Consider the following 19,758-nt stretch of genomic DNA (forward strand, 5'->3'; position numbering starts at 1 on the left):
ACAGAAGTAAACCTGTGCAAAACTCACCCACAACAAAAAACAGACTTCCATGTAGGGGGAGCTGGAGACAATTTACAGGTGTGTGCAAAACAATTCATTACTTGGAGAAATGAAAGTGAAGACCATTTCACAGAATAAGCTGCATTTGACTGTTCAGGTATGACTATATTAGAAACTTACTTTGACACAGAAGGAAACACAACTAAGAATCAAACTATGTTAAAAAAGGAGACCTTGTTGTATGCTTGTTTTGACCAGACTTGTATCCTACATGGTGAAAAGAGCCTTTAAAAGTTACCCAGGACACACTTTGTGAGTTGTTTTCAGTGAAAACAGATAAAACATGGATGGTATCCGTGTTTAGGTTTCAGGTGACTCTAATTTAGGGGGGAAAGTGCAGTTTTATTGAAACTGTGATAAATCCAATAAAACTGATACCCAGCAATTGGGGAAAAAAACAAACTCTGGTGCTGGTGTCACTTGGGTTGATATAAAGTTGATTCGTTTGCAGTTTTTAGACGAAGCCTAAATGTGTTTTTCAGCCCTGCTCATTATGCTGGAAAAGCAAAGGCCACGATCTTCAACACAGCCCTGCGTGTTTTGGAGGCCTGTAACTTTAGGGATGGGACTTCAGTGAATATGGTAAAGTTATTAAAAACACAATCTTCATTTTCCCAAACTTGGTTGGTTTTATGTTGAATGAGTCTTTTTTTCTTTTAAATGAAAACGATTCACTGATGCAGTGAGATGGATCTCCAGCTCTTCTGCTAATTTGCAGATAGCTTTGCAACAATAGCCTCACGACTGCGCCCTAAAACAATGTGACAAACAAACATCAACACACAGTCGAACATTACAGAGAGATTTGTTATCCTGCCGTCAGCACTGTAACATGTGGGAGCTACTTCTGCACACCCTAAATTAAAATTGAAAACATTTCACATCACATTCCTTTAGAAACAATGAAAGCTTTATTTACAGTTTCAAATTTCATTTAGTAAACAAATATATACTATGTACATATTTGCAAAGTAAACAGTGTTTTTTTTTTCCTTTTTATACAACAATCGTTAAAGTTACCGTAAGTGTGGGTCAGATTGGACAAACAGTATATTTACACCCATAAAAGATTTGTACTAATTTTCAAGTGCACTTGCAGCACACTCACAGCACATTATTATAAATATTCAGGGAAATCTAATTCGACTTGTTAATATGATACTCAAACATCTTGTGCCTACTTTTTACAGAGATCAAACGGCAGGTGCTGCGTCTCCTGTGAAGACCTCGGACCAGACGATAGGAACGACACCGCTACACCAAACAGCTTCAAGCTACTTGAAGGCTGAGTTAATCTACAGACTACAGCTGAGGTCTTAAGCTGTTTGGTCCAGACACACAAAACAATAAGTACAACCAAGTACTGCATAGTTACAGAGGGGAACTTAGCTTCCACCAACATACAATCAATTGAAGAGGACAAAGACGGAGGAGTCGCAATAAAGCCTTGCAGAAAACGTTTCTAAGATACTAATCATGTCACCAGACTTTAATGTCATATAGCATGGAGACTGGTATGAAACGTTTTTGGTCTTTTCCTACATTATGTACAGTTTGAACATACACCTCAACACGTATTCAAACAGCATCAGGAAGGGGAAAAGAAAAAGACTCAGTTTAAGGTCACTTTAGCTCCAAGCAGTCAGTGAGAATTAACAAGCTCTCTCATACATGCCACAATGAGTTTCTACAGTTTGTTGGATCAAAGCCACACTGACAGTGGCACAAAAAAAAGCCCTTAGATACAGTCCTACGTGCTGAACCACATCAGCTCAGTGACTCACACTGTGCAGCCTGTCAGCTTGAGCCACTTGTTCCTGATACAGTACATCAATAACATGACTCAACAGTGTCTATATGCACAGACACATGGGCTGGCCTGATAAGAAGCAGGTTAGACGCAAACATTTCCTCGGGCTGAGGCACAGAAGCAAGAGGAGATTTAAAAAACTGTCCAAAAAAAAAAAAACTACACAGAAATATCTATAAGGCAGAAACTGAAGCGCTGGTTAACTGGTCAGAAGAAGAGCAGCCTTTGTAGGATCCTTTATAAAACGGTAGTATACAGCAGTTTAAGGGAGACATTCGAAGAAAATAGGTCCAAATGATGCAGAGACATCAGGAAAGTCAGTTTGAAACAAACAACTCAACTTGAAAAAGGCACTTGAACTGAATATGGAGTTCGACCACTTCTGGCTACTTTGTGATGCCTCGTTCGAACTGGTCGATGACTCGCAGCGGCCGTGGTTTTACATGACAGGGTGTTTATTTCAGGGCAAATGTTATGCAAACAAACCTTTCAGAGAGTAAATAATAAAGAAACGAGAACCACGGGTGTTTTCTCAGATAAGACGAAGTAAATGGACCGTAGGACAGCTGAGGCTCAAATCCAGCATTTCGGTACTGTCCCGTAATGTAAGTGTAAAAACATCAGCCTACTGCAGTTGTTTCTCTTCTGTTTTCGTGCTACACACTAAAGTGTCGGTTGCGTTCACACCTACCACATAGAGAAACCAGTTGATAAGGTTTCTCTGTGTGGTCGACACTGTGCTACAATGTGAACATGCTTCCTAAAGTTAGCATACAGCACAGAAGAGGAACGCACTGTTGACCGACTGGACAGCTGTGGCCACAATAAAAAGTCACACAGTTTAGACAAACAGTTTCAATCGATTATTAAGAGAACGACTTTAAATATTTAAAACACATTTCTCCATCTTCTCTGCCTGGATTCTCCTCCCTAATGTATTGCCATATTCACATTTTTTATTTGTGCTTTTACAACAATGTTAGACTTTCTTTACACAAAGTTTAAAGGAGCTCTTCTCTGTATGTTTACTTACAAGATCATTTACAATTCTGAATGTTCTTTGTGCCTCTAATTAAACATTTTCACGCAATAAATAACTAAGGAAGCAAACATGTTTCATAGACTCTTTGAACTCAGCGGTCCAACACAGCAAAGTCTGTCCAGATCTGATCAGAGACCAAGTGTTGCAACTCTAGATTTGTAATACAGCACTGACTATTTAAAGCCCCAACTCTCTGCTTTAAAGGCGTTTGATGGTCTGTAATGGCTGAAATACTTTTTCACAGACAGAACGTGGAGCAAGCCTTTAGTAAACCTGCAGTCAAAGCAAACCATGAGCTTTGTGAGCCAAAGAGTTGAATTTTATCATTACTGGTAGGCAAATCACTTGACCCAATGCCAACTAAGGAGGTGCTGTATTTGCCAAAGACCAGAAAGTGATCTAAAAGTCCCCGTAAACAAGCAAGAGCTACAGCGGTTAAGGCAAACTTACAGAACCCTGCAAAGAGGACTGTGAATAAAACGAGCTGCAATTACCCCCCCAGATCACTGGGTCTGGATGTGAAACCTACAAATTAAAGCTTAGAGTTGGTACTTTAACCTGTTTAGTTTCAATGTGCTGCATTACAAAGCCAAGGCTATAATGTATCACTGTCAAACCAGACTGCACGTTATATTGCTCATTTGTTGTTCTACTACAATTTTTGAATCCACATATATACACATTTACCTAAAGATTTACAATTCAAAAGAATTATCTACTACTGTTCTGAGTGGATGTTATTCCAAAGTCCACGACAAAACGATCACTTAGCAGCATTCATGGACCTTCGCATGCTTGCAAATGGCACAGTCCATCTCATCATCATCAACAGTCTGCAAAACGGCCGGTCCAGGCGAGAGCTCAGACTCGTGTTAAGGTTTTAGAGGGCGGGATTGCTCAAGAGGCGTTTTGAGCGCGACCGTTGTCGCTATTACAGTCAGCTGATGCGATTCAGCGAATGAATGTTGGAGAACTAAGGACAATTTGTTTAGCTGCGAGGTAATACTGAGACTGAAGGCATCAGAGGGTTGCTGTTGGCACATCAGCTGGTGGAAGCCCGAGCAGCGACAGTTGGCTGGAGTTCACCGTGGTGGGGAAAGAACAGGATTGAGCTAGAAGTTGTAGTTTAAACTCAAGCAGAACGCCATCAGGAGAGCGTGTCTCTGTTGGCTCTCTTGTCAGAAATGAGTGTGAGCACATTCACTGTGTCCTTCAGTAAAGAATCGAAGATGCTGTCTGCTAGCTGCATTTTGACAAACAGCTCGTCCTCGTCATAGTTGACCCACTGGGCCTCCTCCTCGTGGAGTTCCTGAACCTGAGAGAGAGAAAAACTGGTTTTACTACAGAAGCACAGTGACTGACAGCTGTCCCTATGACAAAGAATATATAGTAACGCAGTAATCTTACTACTATGTAAAGTAGTCTGAGGTGACAAACACCGTGGTTGGCACCACACAAATAACATCAGAGACATTTCAGGGAGCGAAGATAAAAAGTTAATGTTCTGTGTTTATGTAAACCAGCATTTGGTTTGTCTGTTATCCTGGCTAAACATTAAAACATAGCATGATAAAGAGCTGAAAGACTTTACAATAATTTCTTTGCTTTCTTGGCACAAAAGGGGAATAAATAAATTAAAAACAAATAAAACAACTGTTTGTTTTAAATATCTGCCCAAAACCTTCGTCCGAGCACATCTATCCATCTGGACCTTTCCTCTCAGGAGTCATTTCCATGGAGCCAAAAGGTTCCACTGTTTGTGTTTCCACTTTGGTGAAGGCTCATAACTGACACAGCTGTTGCACAGGACCGTGGAAAGCAAACTCTCGTTCATGTTCTCTCCTTATAAAAACTTAGCAATCAGTCTTACTACTTCCCCCCCAATCTCTTCAAACACACGTCTGTGTGACGGCCGGTAAAGAAACAAACACAAAGCAGCAACAGTGGACTCGCTGCTTATAACCTGCCCTGTGGTAACAAGCTGCACCTCCTCACAGAGAACTGGACCATAGCTACTGTAAAACAATCAGAGTCACAGTGTCTTTATTAACACCATTGTTTGGCTCAACCACTAAAGCAAAAAATCCTCATCAATCCATTTTCACATCTTAGCATCTCTTTTCTATTTATTCTATCTGGTTTCACATAGTTTCCTCTGAGAGGATAACCACATTTGTGTATGTTCCCACCAGGTTAATCCCCTCTTTTGATTGCAAAATGAAAATGAAGACCCCTAAAAGTAGAACTTTCTCACATTTTCATTTTGCAGTTGTAAACGAGGGAATTAACCTGGTGGGAAAATGGTTTAGGCTTTCCAAAAACCATCTGACAGTTCCTGTTGTGGAAAATGGCCTGTGTGGAGCACTTCTCCTGCTTAAAATTGCTCCTCTTCTCTAAAGACATTAAATGAACCTGCACCACCTGAAATAAACCATCGCAGTATGAAGCTTTTCAGGCAGATTATGTTCAACTTCCTGTAATTTAGTGGAAATAAAATCATTTCTCATGTGTTTACTTCTAAAAATGAAAAAGGCAACATTTACAAGATGCTCCGTTTGGGCCACAGAGAAATGCAAATGGCATTCGGGGGCCTACCAGTATGTGATCGACTCTGTCTCGCTTCTTTCTTCCAAACTTGAGCATCTTCTGCCAGTCGTTCTTCTGGTTCTGGTCTTTTGTCAGACCATAAAGCTTCAGTACTTCTTCTGTGATGAACTCCTGAGAAACAGCATAAGGGGGACAAAAAACATGTTAGTCGCGATGCTGGATTTGAGTGACTGTAAAATCCTTATTAAGAATTTCTAATTTGGTGGTCAAAGGCCACTAAAAGTAATGCTCATGAAAAGGATTATAGAACATAAGTCAACTATGAAACAATTTCACAAAAATGTAATTATTTTATAGTCAAAAATATCAACAGTCAACATCACTACAGCATCATTATTGTCACTGTTCAACAGTTTCTCTCAGTGTTGCTGCCATCGTTCTTTTACCTGGATCTTCTTGATGTCTCCCGGTGTCCTGACTTTGTGAAATGAAGAGGACTTCACTCGACGCGGTTTGACCCACTGAGGCTGATTAGTATTGGGGTCTTCAGCATAGATCTCCTGAAGGATCTCCCACGTTAAGTCATACACAGCCTGAGAAAAGAGCACAGGTAAAAATATGAAGTACTGTATGAAATTTACATAAATAAAGCTTCTCAAGTAGAATAACCTCAATTTAGGTGGTTTAGCCCAAAGCCAGCTTTGGAGCTTTAAAAACATGACTGACATTTTCATGGGTCCACACGTCTTATTTATACCTTTCTGTAGCTGCGAATGGACAGCGACTCCTGGTTCTGGGTGCTGTCCTCTTTGCCAAGGTATTCTAGTGAAGGTTGTGGACTTAGCAGCTGCCCATGAGTGAGCGTTCCCTTGTTCCCGAGGTCAAAGCTGTCCCAGAGCTCCCGTGTGGCAGCATGGACCATCTTCTCCACCTCTACAGCTGAGTGGGGTACCACCATGGCAGGCTGCTCAGGTAGTTTAGGAGGCAAGGGGAGAGGCAGCTCCGGTCTAGGTGGTGTCTTTACCTGGGGTTCTCCACCTGATGACGGACCCATTTCCCCCATAGCTGGGCCAGCTGATGAGCTAGATCTCCCAAATCCCGCTCCCAGTCGTGCCTCTTCCTCTTTGAGTTTCTGCTGTTTCCTGCGGGAGCTAAGGCCAAAGTCTTCATCAAACCAGTCCTGATCATCACCGAGGTCATCGAGCAGTTCACGGCTCAGTTCCAGCTCTGCTAGACGCTTGGCGAGCTCTTCTTGACCAATGGCTCCTAACACTGGACTCTCCTGTGTTGAAAAAGTAAAAATAAAAAAGGACAACATCAACATCAAGCTTACATTCAATTCTAGATTTGCATAAATATTAACATCTGATTGCAACATCACACCACGAGGCCTACAATAAGTTTCGGTTTTGCATTTTAGTGTCAATTTTGCTTACAAATATTTCACAAAGGCTTCAGCACCGACCACCAAATTCAATGAAGTCTGTCAATATAAAGTTGGACTTTGGCTGAACAAATCCCGAGGACAGGCTCAAATAAACAAGTTACTATCTTGATGTCATCACTGCCAGCGGTTAGCTGACTGCTTTGAGCTTATTATTATTTTTATCCACAACTCATTACAAAACAAAGAAGCGGAAATTAAATAATCTGCTATTAAACGGTTAGACTCACCGGTCGGTTACACAGTTCTGGAGAGGACAGTTCCTCCTTTTCAACTGGGAGAAAGAAGGGGAGATCATCTTTTTGATCCACTGTAGATTTCCATTTTTCTTCTTCTTCTTCATTTTCACCAAACAGGTCTCCATTCATCTGCTTGGCAGCTTCAATCTTCTGCTCTTTCGCCCTTTTAATTTCAGCACACTGTTTAAGAGCGTCTTCCACAAAGTTGTTGACAAGCCTGTCTGCAACTGTGTCCAGAAAATCCTTGTCCTTTTCTTTCCTCTTATCATCATGTGACTCTACGTCTTCTTTTTCAACAAGGGCTGTAATCTCCTTTTTACTCTCCATCACCTGACCTGTTTTATCCAAGTCAGAGATGATGAGAGTGTGCGATGCATCTTCAGAATTCAACATCATGTCCTTAATGTTCTCATCAGAAAATTGATGTTTAGATTCTTTGTGATGTTGTGAATTGAGCTGGGGCCTGTCCCAATGTGGATCCTGGCTCTTGAGAACAGAGCCATCAGTTTCCTTCTTATCATTTGACCCAGTCTCCTTGTGAGAGGTCTGTTCATTTTCCCTGTTGAGATTTTCTTGCATTTGGAAATTGTCTTCCTTAGTTTTAGGTTCATTTCTATCTTTATCTGACAAGTCATCAAAGAACGAGTCCTCATCTTCTGTGGTATCGGTGTAGAGCTCAAACTTGTCTGGGAGGTGTGAGATTTTGTCTGGTGGAGCGAATATACCATGGCGCTCGTCACACTCAAAGTATACTACTCCATCGTAAGTGCCATTGTTGCTCCCTTCAGACTTGTCCAGCTCAACCCCTGCCCAGAAACCATTGGCGAAGCTGGTTGGACCTTTGAATCGCAAAGTGCCGGGCTGAACACCACCAACAAGAACTCGGTCTCCAATGTAAAAATCCGGCATTTCATCTATAACAGGAGAGAGGGGGACCTGCAGAGAATAGATGGTTGGTGAGTGTCTGGAATTAAAGCTCTCATTGTCCCGTTTAAAATCTACTGCCTGCTTATTGAGATCCAGCAGTCTTCCGGATTTATGGCTAGGCACACTGATGCCAGAATGGTGACTCAGATCTTCAGCTATTTCTTCCTCTACAACTTCATCCGGGCTGTCAAATGCCAGGCCCCTGCTAGATGCGTCTTTTCTTGAACCCTTGATTTCATGGGAGGAAACGTGGGAGGTCTGAGACTCAGCCTTGGAACTATGATGTTCTTCCTTGGATGAAGAATCCACTGATGACTCAAAGTCATCGTGATAACCATCTGCTACTGGAGAAGCCTCAGTGTCTTTTATGGAAGCCTCCTTCATTGAACCAAAAGCATCTGAGTTTGGGGATTGGGCCTGGTCAACAGATGCAGAGCTGTAGTTTTGATGCGCTGAGGTTTTGAGGTCCGCTACCGCTGAATGTGGCGGACTAGAGGCAATAACGTATGGCTGTAAAGGTTCCTCTACATCAGATACTTCACTCTGCTTCATCTGATTTCCCTGTTCAAGGCCAACAGTTGATGAATGTTGTTCTTCTTCATCCACAGAAGAGGAAACACATTTAGATGTAGGCAACCTCTCCTGAGAGTCAAGTCTGTCTTCATTTTCCAGTTTTAGAAGATGCTGAGTTTGTTCATCCTCAACTCTGGAGCTTATTTCCACCTCCAGCTCTTCCTGAATATCAGATCTATAATCAGACACAATATTCTCATCTGCATGTTCTGACTTGTCTTCTGTGGAGTGCTGCCTAATAAGATCTTCTGTAGACTGATGATTCCTCTGTCCTGAGGTTGGACTTTCTGGGCTGCCGGATATTGCCACACCCGGAGTGACTCTTTGAGGCGCCTCAGCAGACACGTCTCCAGGCACTGAAGTGGATCTACTTAGATGTGGCTTAGGAAAGGCATCTGTCATAAGAGTTGGGAGAGCCGCATTATTACTGGAAAATATTTGTGAAAACACATTTTGAATAAACACTCCACGTATTCTATTTATTATAATAAAGTATTTATTATGATGACTTTAAAACACTCACGATGATCTAATGATGCATCAATTTGTGTCCTTTCAGACTCTGAGATTTTGATGAGTTCAGACCTGAGAAACAAGCATTTATTTTTAACTGCACACCATTCATTTGAAAATTATGTAGAAAAATATCATTATTATTCTCTGTACCTGTGTGAAGATGGAAGATGCTCTAAAACAGAGTTGGACTCGTTGATCTGGGAGTTGGTATCAAGTGTTAAGTCTGGCTCTTTGTTAAGGTCTGCCTTAGTTTTCTCAATGAAGTTGTTATAGTTCTGTAAAATCAAAATAAAACACAGAATGATAGCAGAGATAAGAATACACGCACAAGTAAACGTCCATAGAAGAAAAGAAATTATTCAAATCTAACTGGATGTTTAAATGTAGTTTACACATCATGTTTACCTCCAGCTGTTTCAACAGACTCGCCTCCTCTGCCTTCAGCCGCTCCTTATGTCGCTTCTTCTGCTCCTTCTTTAGCTCGGAGGCCATTAACTTACGTTTTTTGAGTTCTTCCTTGAGCGCCTTGATACGGCTCTCTATGTCACTCTGGTCTGAAATGGTTTCTAAAGAAAAATGTACATGACAAATCACAACTACAATGTGAAAATGGTGCCAGACCTCTGATTAGCAACGGGTAATCCAACCTTTAGCCCACTCAAACACTAACACATTTCTTTGGGGATTACTGTACATTTTCTTTACCGGGAATGTGTAAAGTTCATTTCCATAAACACACTGAACAAAAAGAGTATTGAAAACATTTAAAAAGTGACCTGGAAATGAATAAAGCACACTCAGCTACAACACGAGGCCAGCACAACAGTTTGCACTGGTACGATAAAGTGCAATGCAAAGAGTTCCCGTCTCCTATCACACAGTTAAGCTTGTTAGGGAGCAGGGAAGTGGTTGCATAATGCATTTCTGGCATCATCACATTCTTCCTGCCTACACAGCGCCAGCAATATAGCTGCATTATGTCAGCTGTCTGCTTTACCCATCCTTTCATCTCTAAAAACTGTCGGGAAGAATTTCACACTCCAAAAGCGTTATAATCTCAGCGTGGGTTTTGCACACTAGTAACTCACCAGACTGGGTGGCCATTGGAGGGTCGGTGGGCTGAGTGCAGGGGCGGATAAGTGTCCGGGCGGTGGAGCGGAGCTGCATCTTTGTTTTACTGCTGCCCTCTGAAGGAGATGCAGCAGGGCTGTGGCTGCCTTCAGGAGCATTAGACTAGATGGGAAGACAGAGGAACACTACTTCAGGACATGTCACATGACATCACAGTCAACAGATCGTATGCTTACATTAATATTTTACAGTCACAGTAAATTAAGTAAGGCTTATGAACCCTTTTCCTAATCCTCAAGAAGTACAGCAGAGGAAAAAACGCAGCTATAAGATTCTTTCTCCTGTACACAGATGTGTGTTCAAAACCCCAAAAACTACAGTGAGTATCAAAGCAATTAGTTGAAACAATAAAATACAAAAAGCTAAAAATACAAAATCCATTACATGCAGTTGACTTGCAGGTGATTGTGATGCTGAAGTGAAGTCCTGGGTGTAATTTGCAGGGCTGCCCTGGACAGAGGCCAAAGTTATTTCAGAGACTGAGGCAGGTGGAGCCGGTCCCTCCGTGTGCATACTGGACTCAGGTGTCACTGACGAACAGTCGCCCTCGCTAACATCCTCTGAAAAATGAAACAAATCAACATTGTTATGTATTTTACTCTTACTCCCACACCACACTGTGTATTTTTTAAATCCCATTACGTTGTTATTTTCCGGTTAAACCATGTTCTACACTTGAAAATAAGAAAATTCGGCAGCTTCACCTTTCTCGCTGTCAGTTCTGGGCTCTGAGCTGCGGCGGTGACTGAGGTGGGAGCTTATATCAGAGATGTCCTTTTCCTGTCCCTCTGACACGTCAAGATGATTGTCCCGAAGTGTTTTCTGGTCCCATGCAGCCAGGGCCTCTTTCTCCATCCTACGGACCTCTGCCTCCTCCTTGTCCAGTTGCTGCTTCCATTGTAGCAGCTCTTCAGCGTGGTGACGTCTTTGCATCAGCTGTTGTTCTCGTTTGGTCAGGAACCTACAGAGGTGGATGGAAAGGAAGAAATGGGAAAGAATAAAGTGATGAAGAGGAAGTGGAAGAACGGTTAAAAAAAAAAAAAGAGATGAGAATGGCAGAGAGGAGGAAGATGAAGGAAGAGAGTTGAAGAGAAGCAGTACAAATACACTGAGCATTAGAAAAGGTTAAATATGACCTGCAGAAGCAAGCAAACCCAGAATCACCTTGACATTCAGTTATTACTGCAAACTCAACTCAAACTTTTGTCCAGCGCACACAGAATTAAAACACACATCCCACACATGCCCAGAATAATCATCCAAATACAGATATGTACAAGTACCCATTATATACAATAAGTGATGAAATGTCCCTTAGGAGAAAAGAGGAGAAGGAAGATAATAGTAAAGATGTCAGATTCATGCATCAGATTCAAACCCAGGGAGCAATAAGCATAGTCACACACACACACACACTAAGCAGTTTAAATATGATTTTTTTAAGTCCTAAGAACAAATTCTTCAGTCTCCGAGTGTTCCTTTACGTTCCTCCACCTCCTTATATATCAGAATAACAACTCAAAGAATAGTTTTGTTGTCTCGCAAAGCAAGAAGACCGTTTAATTCTTCAATTCAATGTATATCAGGGACACTAACACGTACAAATATCTGTCAAAATAAAGCGCAGTCAGGTATAGCTGTTTTGTAATATGGTCTCCCACAGCTATGGGTGCCATTACAGTGCAGTATTATTTAGCCTTGATCTAATTTAGAAGCCTTTCTCTTGACCTAATTTATACTGATGACAGCCCAGATACTAAAGACCGAGACTGGGGAGATTCTTTAGTGCCTTCCCAAACTCTATTAGAGCCAATGACCATCTGTACTTATTATCCCATCCTATGCAACAGTTACATAATAAAAGCGCTAGTTAAGATTTACTGGGCTCATTAAAGAGATAAACCACTCCATCTCTGGTCTTTTCTCTGAAAACTCCTTTACTTCAATGTCACTGTGCGGTTTCATTTCCAAACATTTTATTTTGATAACTAGGCTGCAGCTCTCAGCTAGAAGCCACAATGTAAAGAATAATTTCCACTGCAAATTTCGCTAATTCATTCCAAGAGGCAAGGAGGAGGGAAAGAGTTGTAAATTAAACATGACACAAATTAGTGAAATCCCAGTTTTAAGTCTGAGATTCCCATCCAGCAAGGAAGGCTCCTACTAAATAACATAACCTTTGACCATCGCAAATCAAAAGGTTTCTATTTCCCAATTTTCCCTCGTGTTTATTGTTTTACACTCGACCAGTGTGCTTTAATACCTTCTCTGGTAACACTGGATTTTTTTGTCTTGCTGATGCCACAAATATCAAGGACTAGAAAAAAAACATGTTTAAGGTTAGCTTATTTCAGTAAAGCAGCTTTCCTTGGGCACTTTAAGCTTTCATCCAAACTCTGTCCCCATGAAAAAGCCCATCCTGAAAGTTACAAACCTTGAAATATCCCAACAAAGAACCTCAGACATATCAGCACACATCATTCACCATCCCACCCCACCAAGGTCCCAGTGCCAGTGGACAAACACAAGCATGTTCCATGGGGTGGGGGTGGAGTTGAGGCAGGGCAGGGCAGGGCTAGGTGCATAGGTAGAGAACACTGTACAGTACCTGACCAACTGCTTGTAGATAAAGAGCCTGAATTTAGGGTGAAGGTTGGGAAGACAGACACTGAGGGAGGCCCAGTGATGGGCCGTGAACACAGAGAAGAAGCAGTGGACAGGAGAACAGTGTCTACAACACACAAGCACGCAGAGACAAAGTCAAAAGAGCCACACAAACGAGGATACATTTACAGCGCACACGCAGACACACGTACGTAATGTAAAGAAAACAGAACAAGACGCAGAGGAAAGAGACAAGCAGAGAGAAAGGGAGAGAGTGATGTGAGAAAATGTCGTTTTATCGCACCCGAGGTGTCAAGCTGTTACGTTTAAAGCACCACTTCTCATGTAACAATCCTTTTATCAACATTTGACTCAGTGTGTGTGTTAAGGTAACCTTGAGGGTTTGTCAGGATGTCATTACCGGCTAACCTGCTTACTGAGGCAGTTATGACAAACTAATCTGTAACTACGACAGTCAAACTAATTAGTGTTGGTTAACACCGTTAGGTGAAGTTGTTACTGGGTATTTTTGTGCAATTGCTTTTGCCATTGTTAACAAAACAGCAGATTTGGAGAACAACGGGGAAAAGGTCGTCTAAATGGTCCGATTATATTAAACTATATTACCTGCCTGAAGCCTGTAACATTATACAACAAAACCACAGTAAAACTGCTCAGATGTTTTTTGTTGTAAGCCTTTATTTGAAGAATTGAAGCCCTAAAAATTGCTGAAAACGGGTAATGGAAGGCTGGTCTGTCACTTATACGCAAATTATAAATCCCAGAACAATTCACACTTGTTTGTACCATCTAGATTTGAGAGGCTCTGCAGTCAGCTGACCAAAGCTGGTGACCAAGTTTAAAGCTTTAGGTGACCTACAGCTACTGCAAGCCCATGGCCAATATGAGAGTCATTGGGTGTAATAAACTTTATGGAATACACGGCATACATATAACTGAATGTTGCAGTGCTAAGGTTAAATGGTACTGTAAATATTTAGGGTCTTTGATTATTGTCTGATGTTCTTTCTTTCTTTCAAACATATGAGTAGGAGAGCTTTTTACAAAGTAGCTTATATGAATCGAAACTCAAAGATGTACTGAGGGAGTGTGTGGCTGCTCGTCTAAGCTAAAGAGACGAGCACTTTAAAACAGCAAGAGAAGCACGAAAGATGCCACTGTTTCAATTAGTGCTAGATAAGGTCTCCCACAGTAAATGTACATCTCTGCTTTGTATCCTGTCAAACTAGAATTAAAAAGAAGACATTTATAAACTACGATACCTTTTCTTTTTAATGAAGCTATGCTATCCAAGAACATAGCACTAATGGAGGGATGTCTTTGCAGCCACATACTAAAAGCAATTCAGATTTTAATCAAAGTAAAACTAAAGTTAAGTTGAAAAATAAATGAATACATGAATTCTTATCATTCAGTGGGAGGCTTGTCAATAAGGAGACAGCCAAGCCCAGTTAATCCATGAAGATTAAATTAAAGTCCTTACTTTTCATCCATGTGAGAGCGCATCTTCTTGAGCTTCTGCATGATGCTGCTAGTCTCACTTCCAGAGACAGAGAGTGAGGGAGAGGGGCTGCGGTTATCATCAGCATGCCTCATATCTGGGGAAGCTGGCTCAGACCCTGGGGTTTCTGACACCGGGGTCTCCTAGAGGATGATCGACACACGCAGAAAGATTGAGAATTAACAAGGGAAAAAAGAAAAGAAATGAGCACACCAACATGTCTGGTTGAATGTACGCTTTTTTCCTGTGTTTATTCAAGACTACCTGTCACGAACAAAGCATGAACTGAACTGAAATCGCCTTAATTCGCTGGTTCTTCTGCAGGAGCTGATAAATGACTGAGCTACTTACAGGAGGCGCTTCAATCCCAGCACACTTGAGACGTTCCTTCAGCCTGAGTGTTGAGTTTCTCATCCGTTCAATCTCCTCCTGCTGTTTCAGCAATAGCTGCCTTTCCTTCCTCGCAGCTTTGTTGGCCTCCTGAAGTCGCCTGATCTCAGCCTGAGAAAATGAGCACAGTGAGAGAGAACACGGCTTAGTAGCAAAAGTTAACACCACAGCATTCAGTGAAGCTCCCTCAATGTAACTGTGCTTTTGCCATCCACAGTACCTGCTCCTGCTGCAGCTTTAAGAGAAGGCCTCTCTGCTTCTTCCTGATTGGTGGCATTTTGTCATCCTCTCCCTTATCTCTCAGCTTCTTCTTCAGGTGCTCTAGCCAGGCCAGCTCTGTTCTGGTCTTCTCCTTGAGTGCTTTCTGGCGAAGACGCAGCAGAGAGCTCTGGTGCTGCAGTCTTACCTCCTCATCTTTCATGTACTGGCGAACCATGTCCATGGTGAACTGGGAAAAGCTGTCCTGTCCACCAGAGAAGGCTATGTTTGAGTCCTGTGACTGCAGGAGAACGTGAAAATGAGAAGACAGAGAGATTTAAGAAGGAAGAGAAATCATAAGTTCAGTAAGGAACAGGTAAAGAACAAGTAAAAAATGATTTCAGTTACATAGCTGCATCAACTGATTGTGCTGGCCAGTGTTTGGACTCTCACCTTAAAAGAATTGTGCAGCCCCGGTCCTGAAACCAATGTGCTGTGATTGGCTCCATCATCCTCTGACTCCTCGTGGTGGCGGGATTTTTTCTCCATGGTTCCCCGGCGATGTGCCTCTGATGGCAGAAGAGAGCGGAAGGAACGCTCTTCAATCTCGTCTTCTGTCATGGACTCGTCAAACTTGAGCGAGTACTCTGTGGCCACAGATGTACTGTCTCCTGAAGGGGCAGAGACCAAAAGAAACTCGGGGTGAAGTTTTGGGGGTTTTTTTAGATAAAGATCAAAGGTGGGCATCGTGTTTTTATATTTTCCTCTAACAGTGATGATATCAACATCTGACTGTTTACACGGGGAAAAGAAACAATTTAAATGTATGTCGAGTTTTTAACTTTTACCTTTTTCATCCAGTACAGATGGAATACTGTCACTGCAGACGGAGTCATTTGCTGCTGCTGCTAGAACTTCCTCTTCTATGGAGCTGCTGGCTGCTTCCTGTTTTGGCCTTTTCTCGAGTCCACTATTCCTCCATTTCCCCTCTATGGCCTCTTTTTTCATCTGCTTCTCATGGTTTGATAAGTGATGTGATGGGCTGTGTTGGCTGCTTAAGGCAGATCCACTGAGCGAAGGGAAAAAAGGCATATTGAGTGGGTTTGTTTCAATTCGTATTCCTCAAATATAATGAAAAAAGAAAAACCTGCAGACATGGCACTGCATAAAGAGACTGACTGGTACCTGAGATTCGGTTTCCTGAATGATAGCGAGTCAGAATGACTCGTGCTCAGTGAAGACAGCGGCTCCTCTGACCTGGTCCTTCTGTTTGATGGTTCACTCTGAAAGCTGTAAGAGAACAAGATTTTAAATTTAGGCCTTTGAGGTAAAAGGGTTGACAACACTTGGGTTGTTACCCTAATGCATGTCCAACTAGTTGTTTAATATTATTAGAGATAGGCTTAGCTGTGAATATCTGAACAGTTCAAAGGTGGGTCCAATAGTGAAACCAGTTACAGCTAGCATGTCAAAAGTCTGCCACAGCTTTGCAGAGTCATGCCGACAGATAGAATTTTTATTTCGAACATGCAAATATAACTGAAATAACAAAGAAAACAAAAGTTAAAAATCGTCAAGTTTTCATGTATATATCCATGTCTACAGAATGTGTGTGCTCGATGAGGAGTAGGATGAAGTTTAGACTTTTCCTGTTCTACCCCCTTATTTTAAATTTCATTGCTTACAAATCCATACCCAGAATTCAACATTATTTGATCCATACATGTTTAACTATGTACAAGTCTAACACATGAACATACACAAATAAAATCATTTTCATCACGTAAACCAAAACAACAACAAACTACATTTTTACATAAACTAAGCACCTTGTGTTTGACACCAGCTTAATCTCTGAGCTTATTTTATATCTATGTGACAAACACCTTAATGAACACTTAAGCTTGGGGTCCTCTGGACTTGATCTGTGAAATAGATCAAATGGTAAATGGCCTGTATTTGTATAGCGCTTTACTAGTCCCTAAGGACCCCAAAGCGCTTTACACATCCAGTCATCCACCCATTCACACACTGGTGATGGCAGCTACATTGTAGCCACAGCCACCCTGGGCCGCACTGACAGAGGCGAGGCTGCCGGACACTGGCGCCACCGGGCCCTCTGACCACCACCAGTAGGCAACGGGTGAAGTGTCTTGCCCAAGGACACAACGACCGAGACTGTCCAAGCCGGGGCTCGAACCAGCAACCTTCCGATTGCAAGACGAACTGCCAACGATCGCCCGCATCAAGGCTCAGCACCTCATGTGATAACACGAGGTGAAGGGTAATCTTCAATTCGTCAAGCGGTTCCCTGCAAAAGCATTCTTGCTTTGCGTGCCCATCGCTGTTACGAAGGATATAAAAATCAGAAACTGACAGGAAAGTGAGTGTGATCGTTTGGAGTGTACCTGTCAGAGTCTACGTTATCCTGTCGATGCTCCATCGAGTAAGTGTCATTTTCTTTTCTTTGCTCCACTGTGGAGGAATCAGTGGCAACAGGAGGGACAACCACAGATCCTGACATCTGCGACCGGACTAGTTCTGTCATCTGATGAAGTAAAACACAATAAGGCGATCAAAATGTATGACCTCGTCACTCTTAGGCTGGATGTTATGCTTTTTCTCTTCTTCAACAATCAATTAGCTTTTGCTGTACAATTAGGACACAGGCTTTTTCCAGGCAGGGAGGAGGGAACTGATTGCTAACCTCTTTGATGTGTCGGGCAGCATCGGCTGTGTACTGCGCTGCCTCGGCCTGTTGAGTCATCATCTTAGTAGTTGATTCCTGGAGGCCTCCCAAAGTCTTTTTTTGAGATGCTGCCAAGGTTTCCTGCAGTTCTATATGAGCCTGGACAAAACCATATACATACATATACATTACACAGACAGAAAATCAAAGCGCTCATACGTTGGAAATTAAAAGGTTATAAAGCAAACGTTGAATCTATTATCCACAAATACATAAACATTTTGTTGGTTCTTGTGAGCTGATTGTGTGCAGTACCCTGGCCACTCTCTGCCTGTTTTCTTCCAGCTGTAGTTTTGTCTCAAGAGCTTCTCGTTCAGCCTTGATCTTCAGCTCATAGAGCTCACGTTCATGGCGCTGCTGCTTGGCCTGCAGGGTCAAAGTTCACAGAGTAGGTCAATAAAGTGTAATACAGTAAAACAGCAGGTAATATTCTTGTTTTCACCCCAGCTGGTGCTGCAACTAATACAACATTTAGAAATAAAAAGAAAACTTAAAGAAAAAGATATTTAAATACTGACCTGTGTTCAAAACATCAAATCATATTTCATGAGCCAGAAAGATTATAGAAACTAAGTAACTTGTAATCCTTTGAAACTTCTGATAGGTAAAGATTAATGCCACAGCTAATATATATCTCTGTCTCTCTTCCACAGCATGTCTTTATCCTGTCTTCCTTCTCTCACCCCAACAACAGCAGATGGCCCCGCCCCTCCCTGAGCGTGGTTCTGCCGGAGGTTTCTTCCTGTTAAAAGGGAGTTTTTCCTTCCCACTGTCGCCAAAGTGCTTGTTCATAGGGGGTCATATGATTGTTGTTTTTTTTCTGTATGCATTATTGTAGGGTCCACCTTACAATTGAAAGCACCTTGAGGCGACTGTTGTTGTGATTTGGTGCTGTGTAAATAAATTTGAATTGATCTGAATATATATCATCACATTAGTATTTCATAGGAAACATCTCCTACTTTACCTTGAGCATTTGGGCCAACGATGCACTCTCCTGCTGTGCCATGGACACACCCATTAACCTTTCCACATCCCCCAACTGCCTGAATGACTCCTCAATTGAGTCCAAATAATGGAGTTCTGCTGCCATACGCTGCTGCAGGACACCAGGTGAATACTGTAGCTCACCTGGGAGAAAGCAGAGACGAAGGGAGTTAGACATAAATAAAAATAGATAAAATAAATAAGCAAAAGAACTTTATTTTTACCAGTGGACTTGGTCTCTGCTCTACCACCAGGAGCTAAAGTGCCTGTGTTCTGGTTGGACGCATTTCTCAAAAGCTCATTGGGAGATTCTACTGTTGGAAGAGACCGGGGGATTGGAGAACTAGTAGAGGAAATCAATCTGGACCTGCAATAACAAAGCGATGAAACATCATCAGTATATGGGGTTTGTCAATGTAATAGTTAGCAACATGTTTTAATACATTATTTGATATAGAGAACAGAAGGGGAAGTGGGAAAAGCAGGCATGCGATATTTTTACAAACTGTTGCAAAATTGACATTATGAAACTGGCATTACATGTACAAGATTGTATAAATATTTAAATAAGAGTTTCAAATATTCACTAGAGCATGTTTTACAGAAATGGTTGCCTATTCTGAAGAACAGGAGCCGAATGGCAAAATGATAAAGAGCGAGACAGCTCGGGTCCAGCAAAGGTGAGAAAGTGAGAAAGAAAAAGGCGCTGCTGTGAGAGGTCAGAGTTATCAATTATGAATCGTTTCTTCAGAAAGAAGGAGCGTCTAAAAAATAATAATACTTTCTAAATCTGTACAAAAAAAAAAAAAGCAGACAGTGGCACTTTTTTCCTTTGATCAAAATCTGCACAATGACATGAAAGCATCTTGTCAAAAGTCAAAATACTACAGAGGGTGACTTCCCTTAAGAACATTTTTAACTGTTTTTGTCTTACAGAGTCAAAGAAAAAAAAGAAAAGTGCATTACTAATAATAAAAAGTTTATAATTCTCTCACAAGTTTCTTCCTTTATTGTTGAAG

General features: G+C 41.7%; 1 protein-coding gene across 2 annotated transcripts in view; it reads right to left on the minus strand.

Annotated features, from left to right (window-relative positions):
* Positions 1 to 948: 948 nt before the first annotated feature.
* cep350 (centrosomal protein 350) overlaps positions 949 to 19,758 on the minus strand; it is a 34,300-nt gene continuing 15,490 nt past the window's right edge. Inside the window, exons 16-38 of one of the 2 annotated variants that reach the window (XM_082523677.1) lie at positions 18,964 to 19,106; positions 18,720 to 18,883; positions 18,008 to 18,118; positions 17,711 to 17,851; positions 17,412 to 17,551; positions 16,189 to 16,293; positions 15,852 to 16,072; positions 15,457 to 15,674; positions 15,026 to 15,304; positions 14,767 to 14,916; positions 14,398 to 14,558; positions 12,898 to 13,020; positions 10,994 to 11,250; positions 10,674 to 10,849; positions 10,247 to 10,391; positions 9,564 to 9,724; positions 9,309 to 9,433; positions 9,166 to 9,227; positions 7,134 to 9,037; positions 6,217 to 6,741; positions 5,906 to 6,052; positions 5,508 to 5,630; positions 949 to 4,227 (exon numbers count right to left, since the gene is read on the minus strand). In XM_082523677.1, coding sequence (XP_082379803.1) covers positions 4,060 to 4,227; positions 5,508 to 5,630; positions 5,906 to 6,052; positions 6,217 to 6,741; positions 7,134 to 9,037; positions 9,166 to 9,227; positions 9,309 to 9,433; positions 9,564 to 9,724; positions 10,247 to 10,391; positions 10,674 to 10,849; positions 10,994 to 11,250; positions 12,898 to 13,020; positions 14,398 to 14,558; positions 14,767 to 14,916; positions 15,026 to 15,304; positions 15,457 to 15,674; positions 15,852 to 16,072; positions 16,189 to 16,293; positions 17,412 to 17,551; positions 17,711 to 17,851; positions 18,008 to 18,118; positions 18,720 to 18,883; positions 18,964 to 19,106 — 5,749 coding nt within the window. In that variant the 3' untranslated portion in view covers positions 949 to 4,059. The remainder of the gene's footprint in view (positions 4,228 to 5,507; positions 5,631 to 5,905; positions 6,053 to 6,216; positions 6,742 to 7,133; positions 9,038 to 9,165; positions 9,228 to 9,308; positions 9,434 to 9,563; positions 9,725 to 10,246; positions 10,392 to 10,673; positions 10,850 to 10,993; positions 11,251 to 12,897; positions 13,021 to 14,397; positions 14,559 to 14,766; positions 14,917 to 15,025; positions 15,305 to 15,456; positions 15,675 to 15,851; positions 16,073 to 16,188; positions 16,294 to 17,411; positions 17,552 to 17,710; positions 17,852 to 18,007; positions 18,119 to 18,719; positions 18,884 to 18,963; positions 19,107 to 19,758) is intronic. The other variant, XM_082523678.1, reaches the window with a different exon arrangement.

This window comes from Aulonocara stuartgranti (genome assembly GCF_965226115.1).
Source record: "Aulonocara stuartgranti genome assembly, chromosome: 23".
Lineage (NCBI taxonomy): Eukaryota > Metazoa > Chordata > Actinopteri > Cichliformes > Cichlidae > Aulonocara > Aulonocara stuartgranti.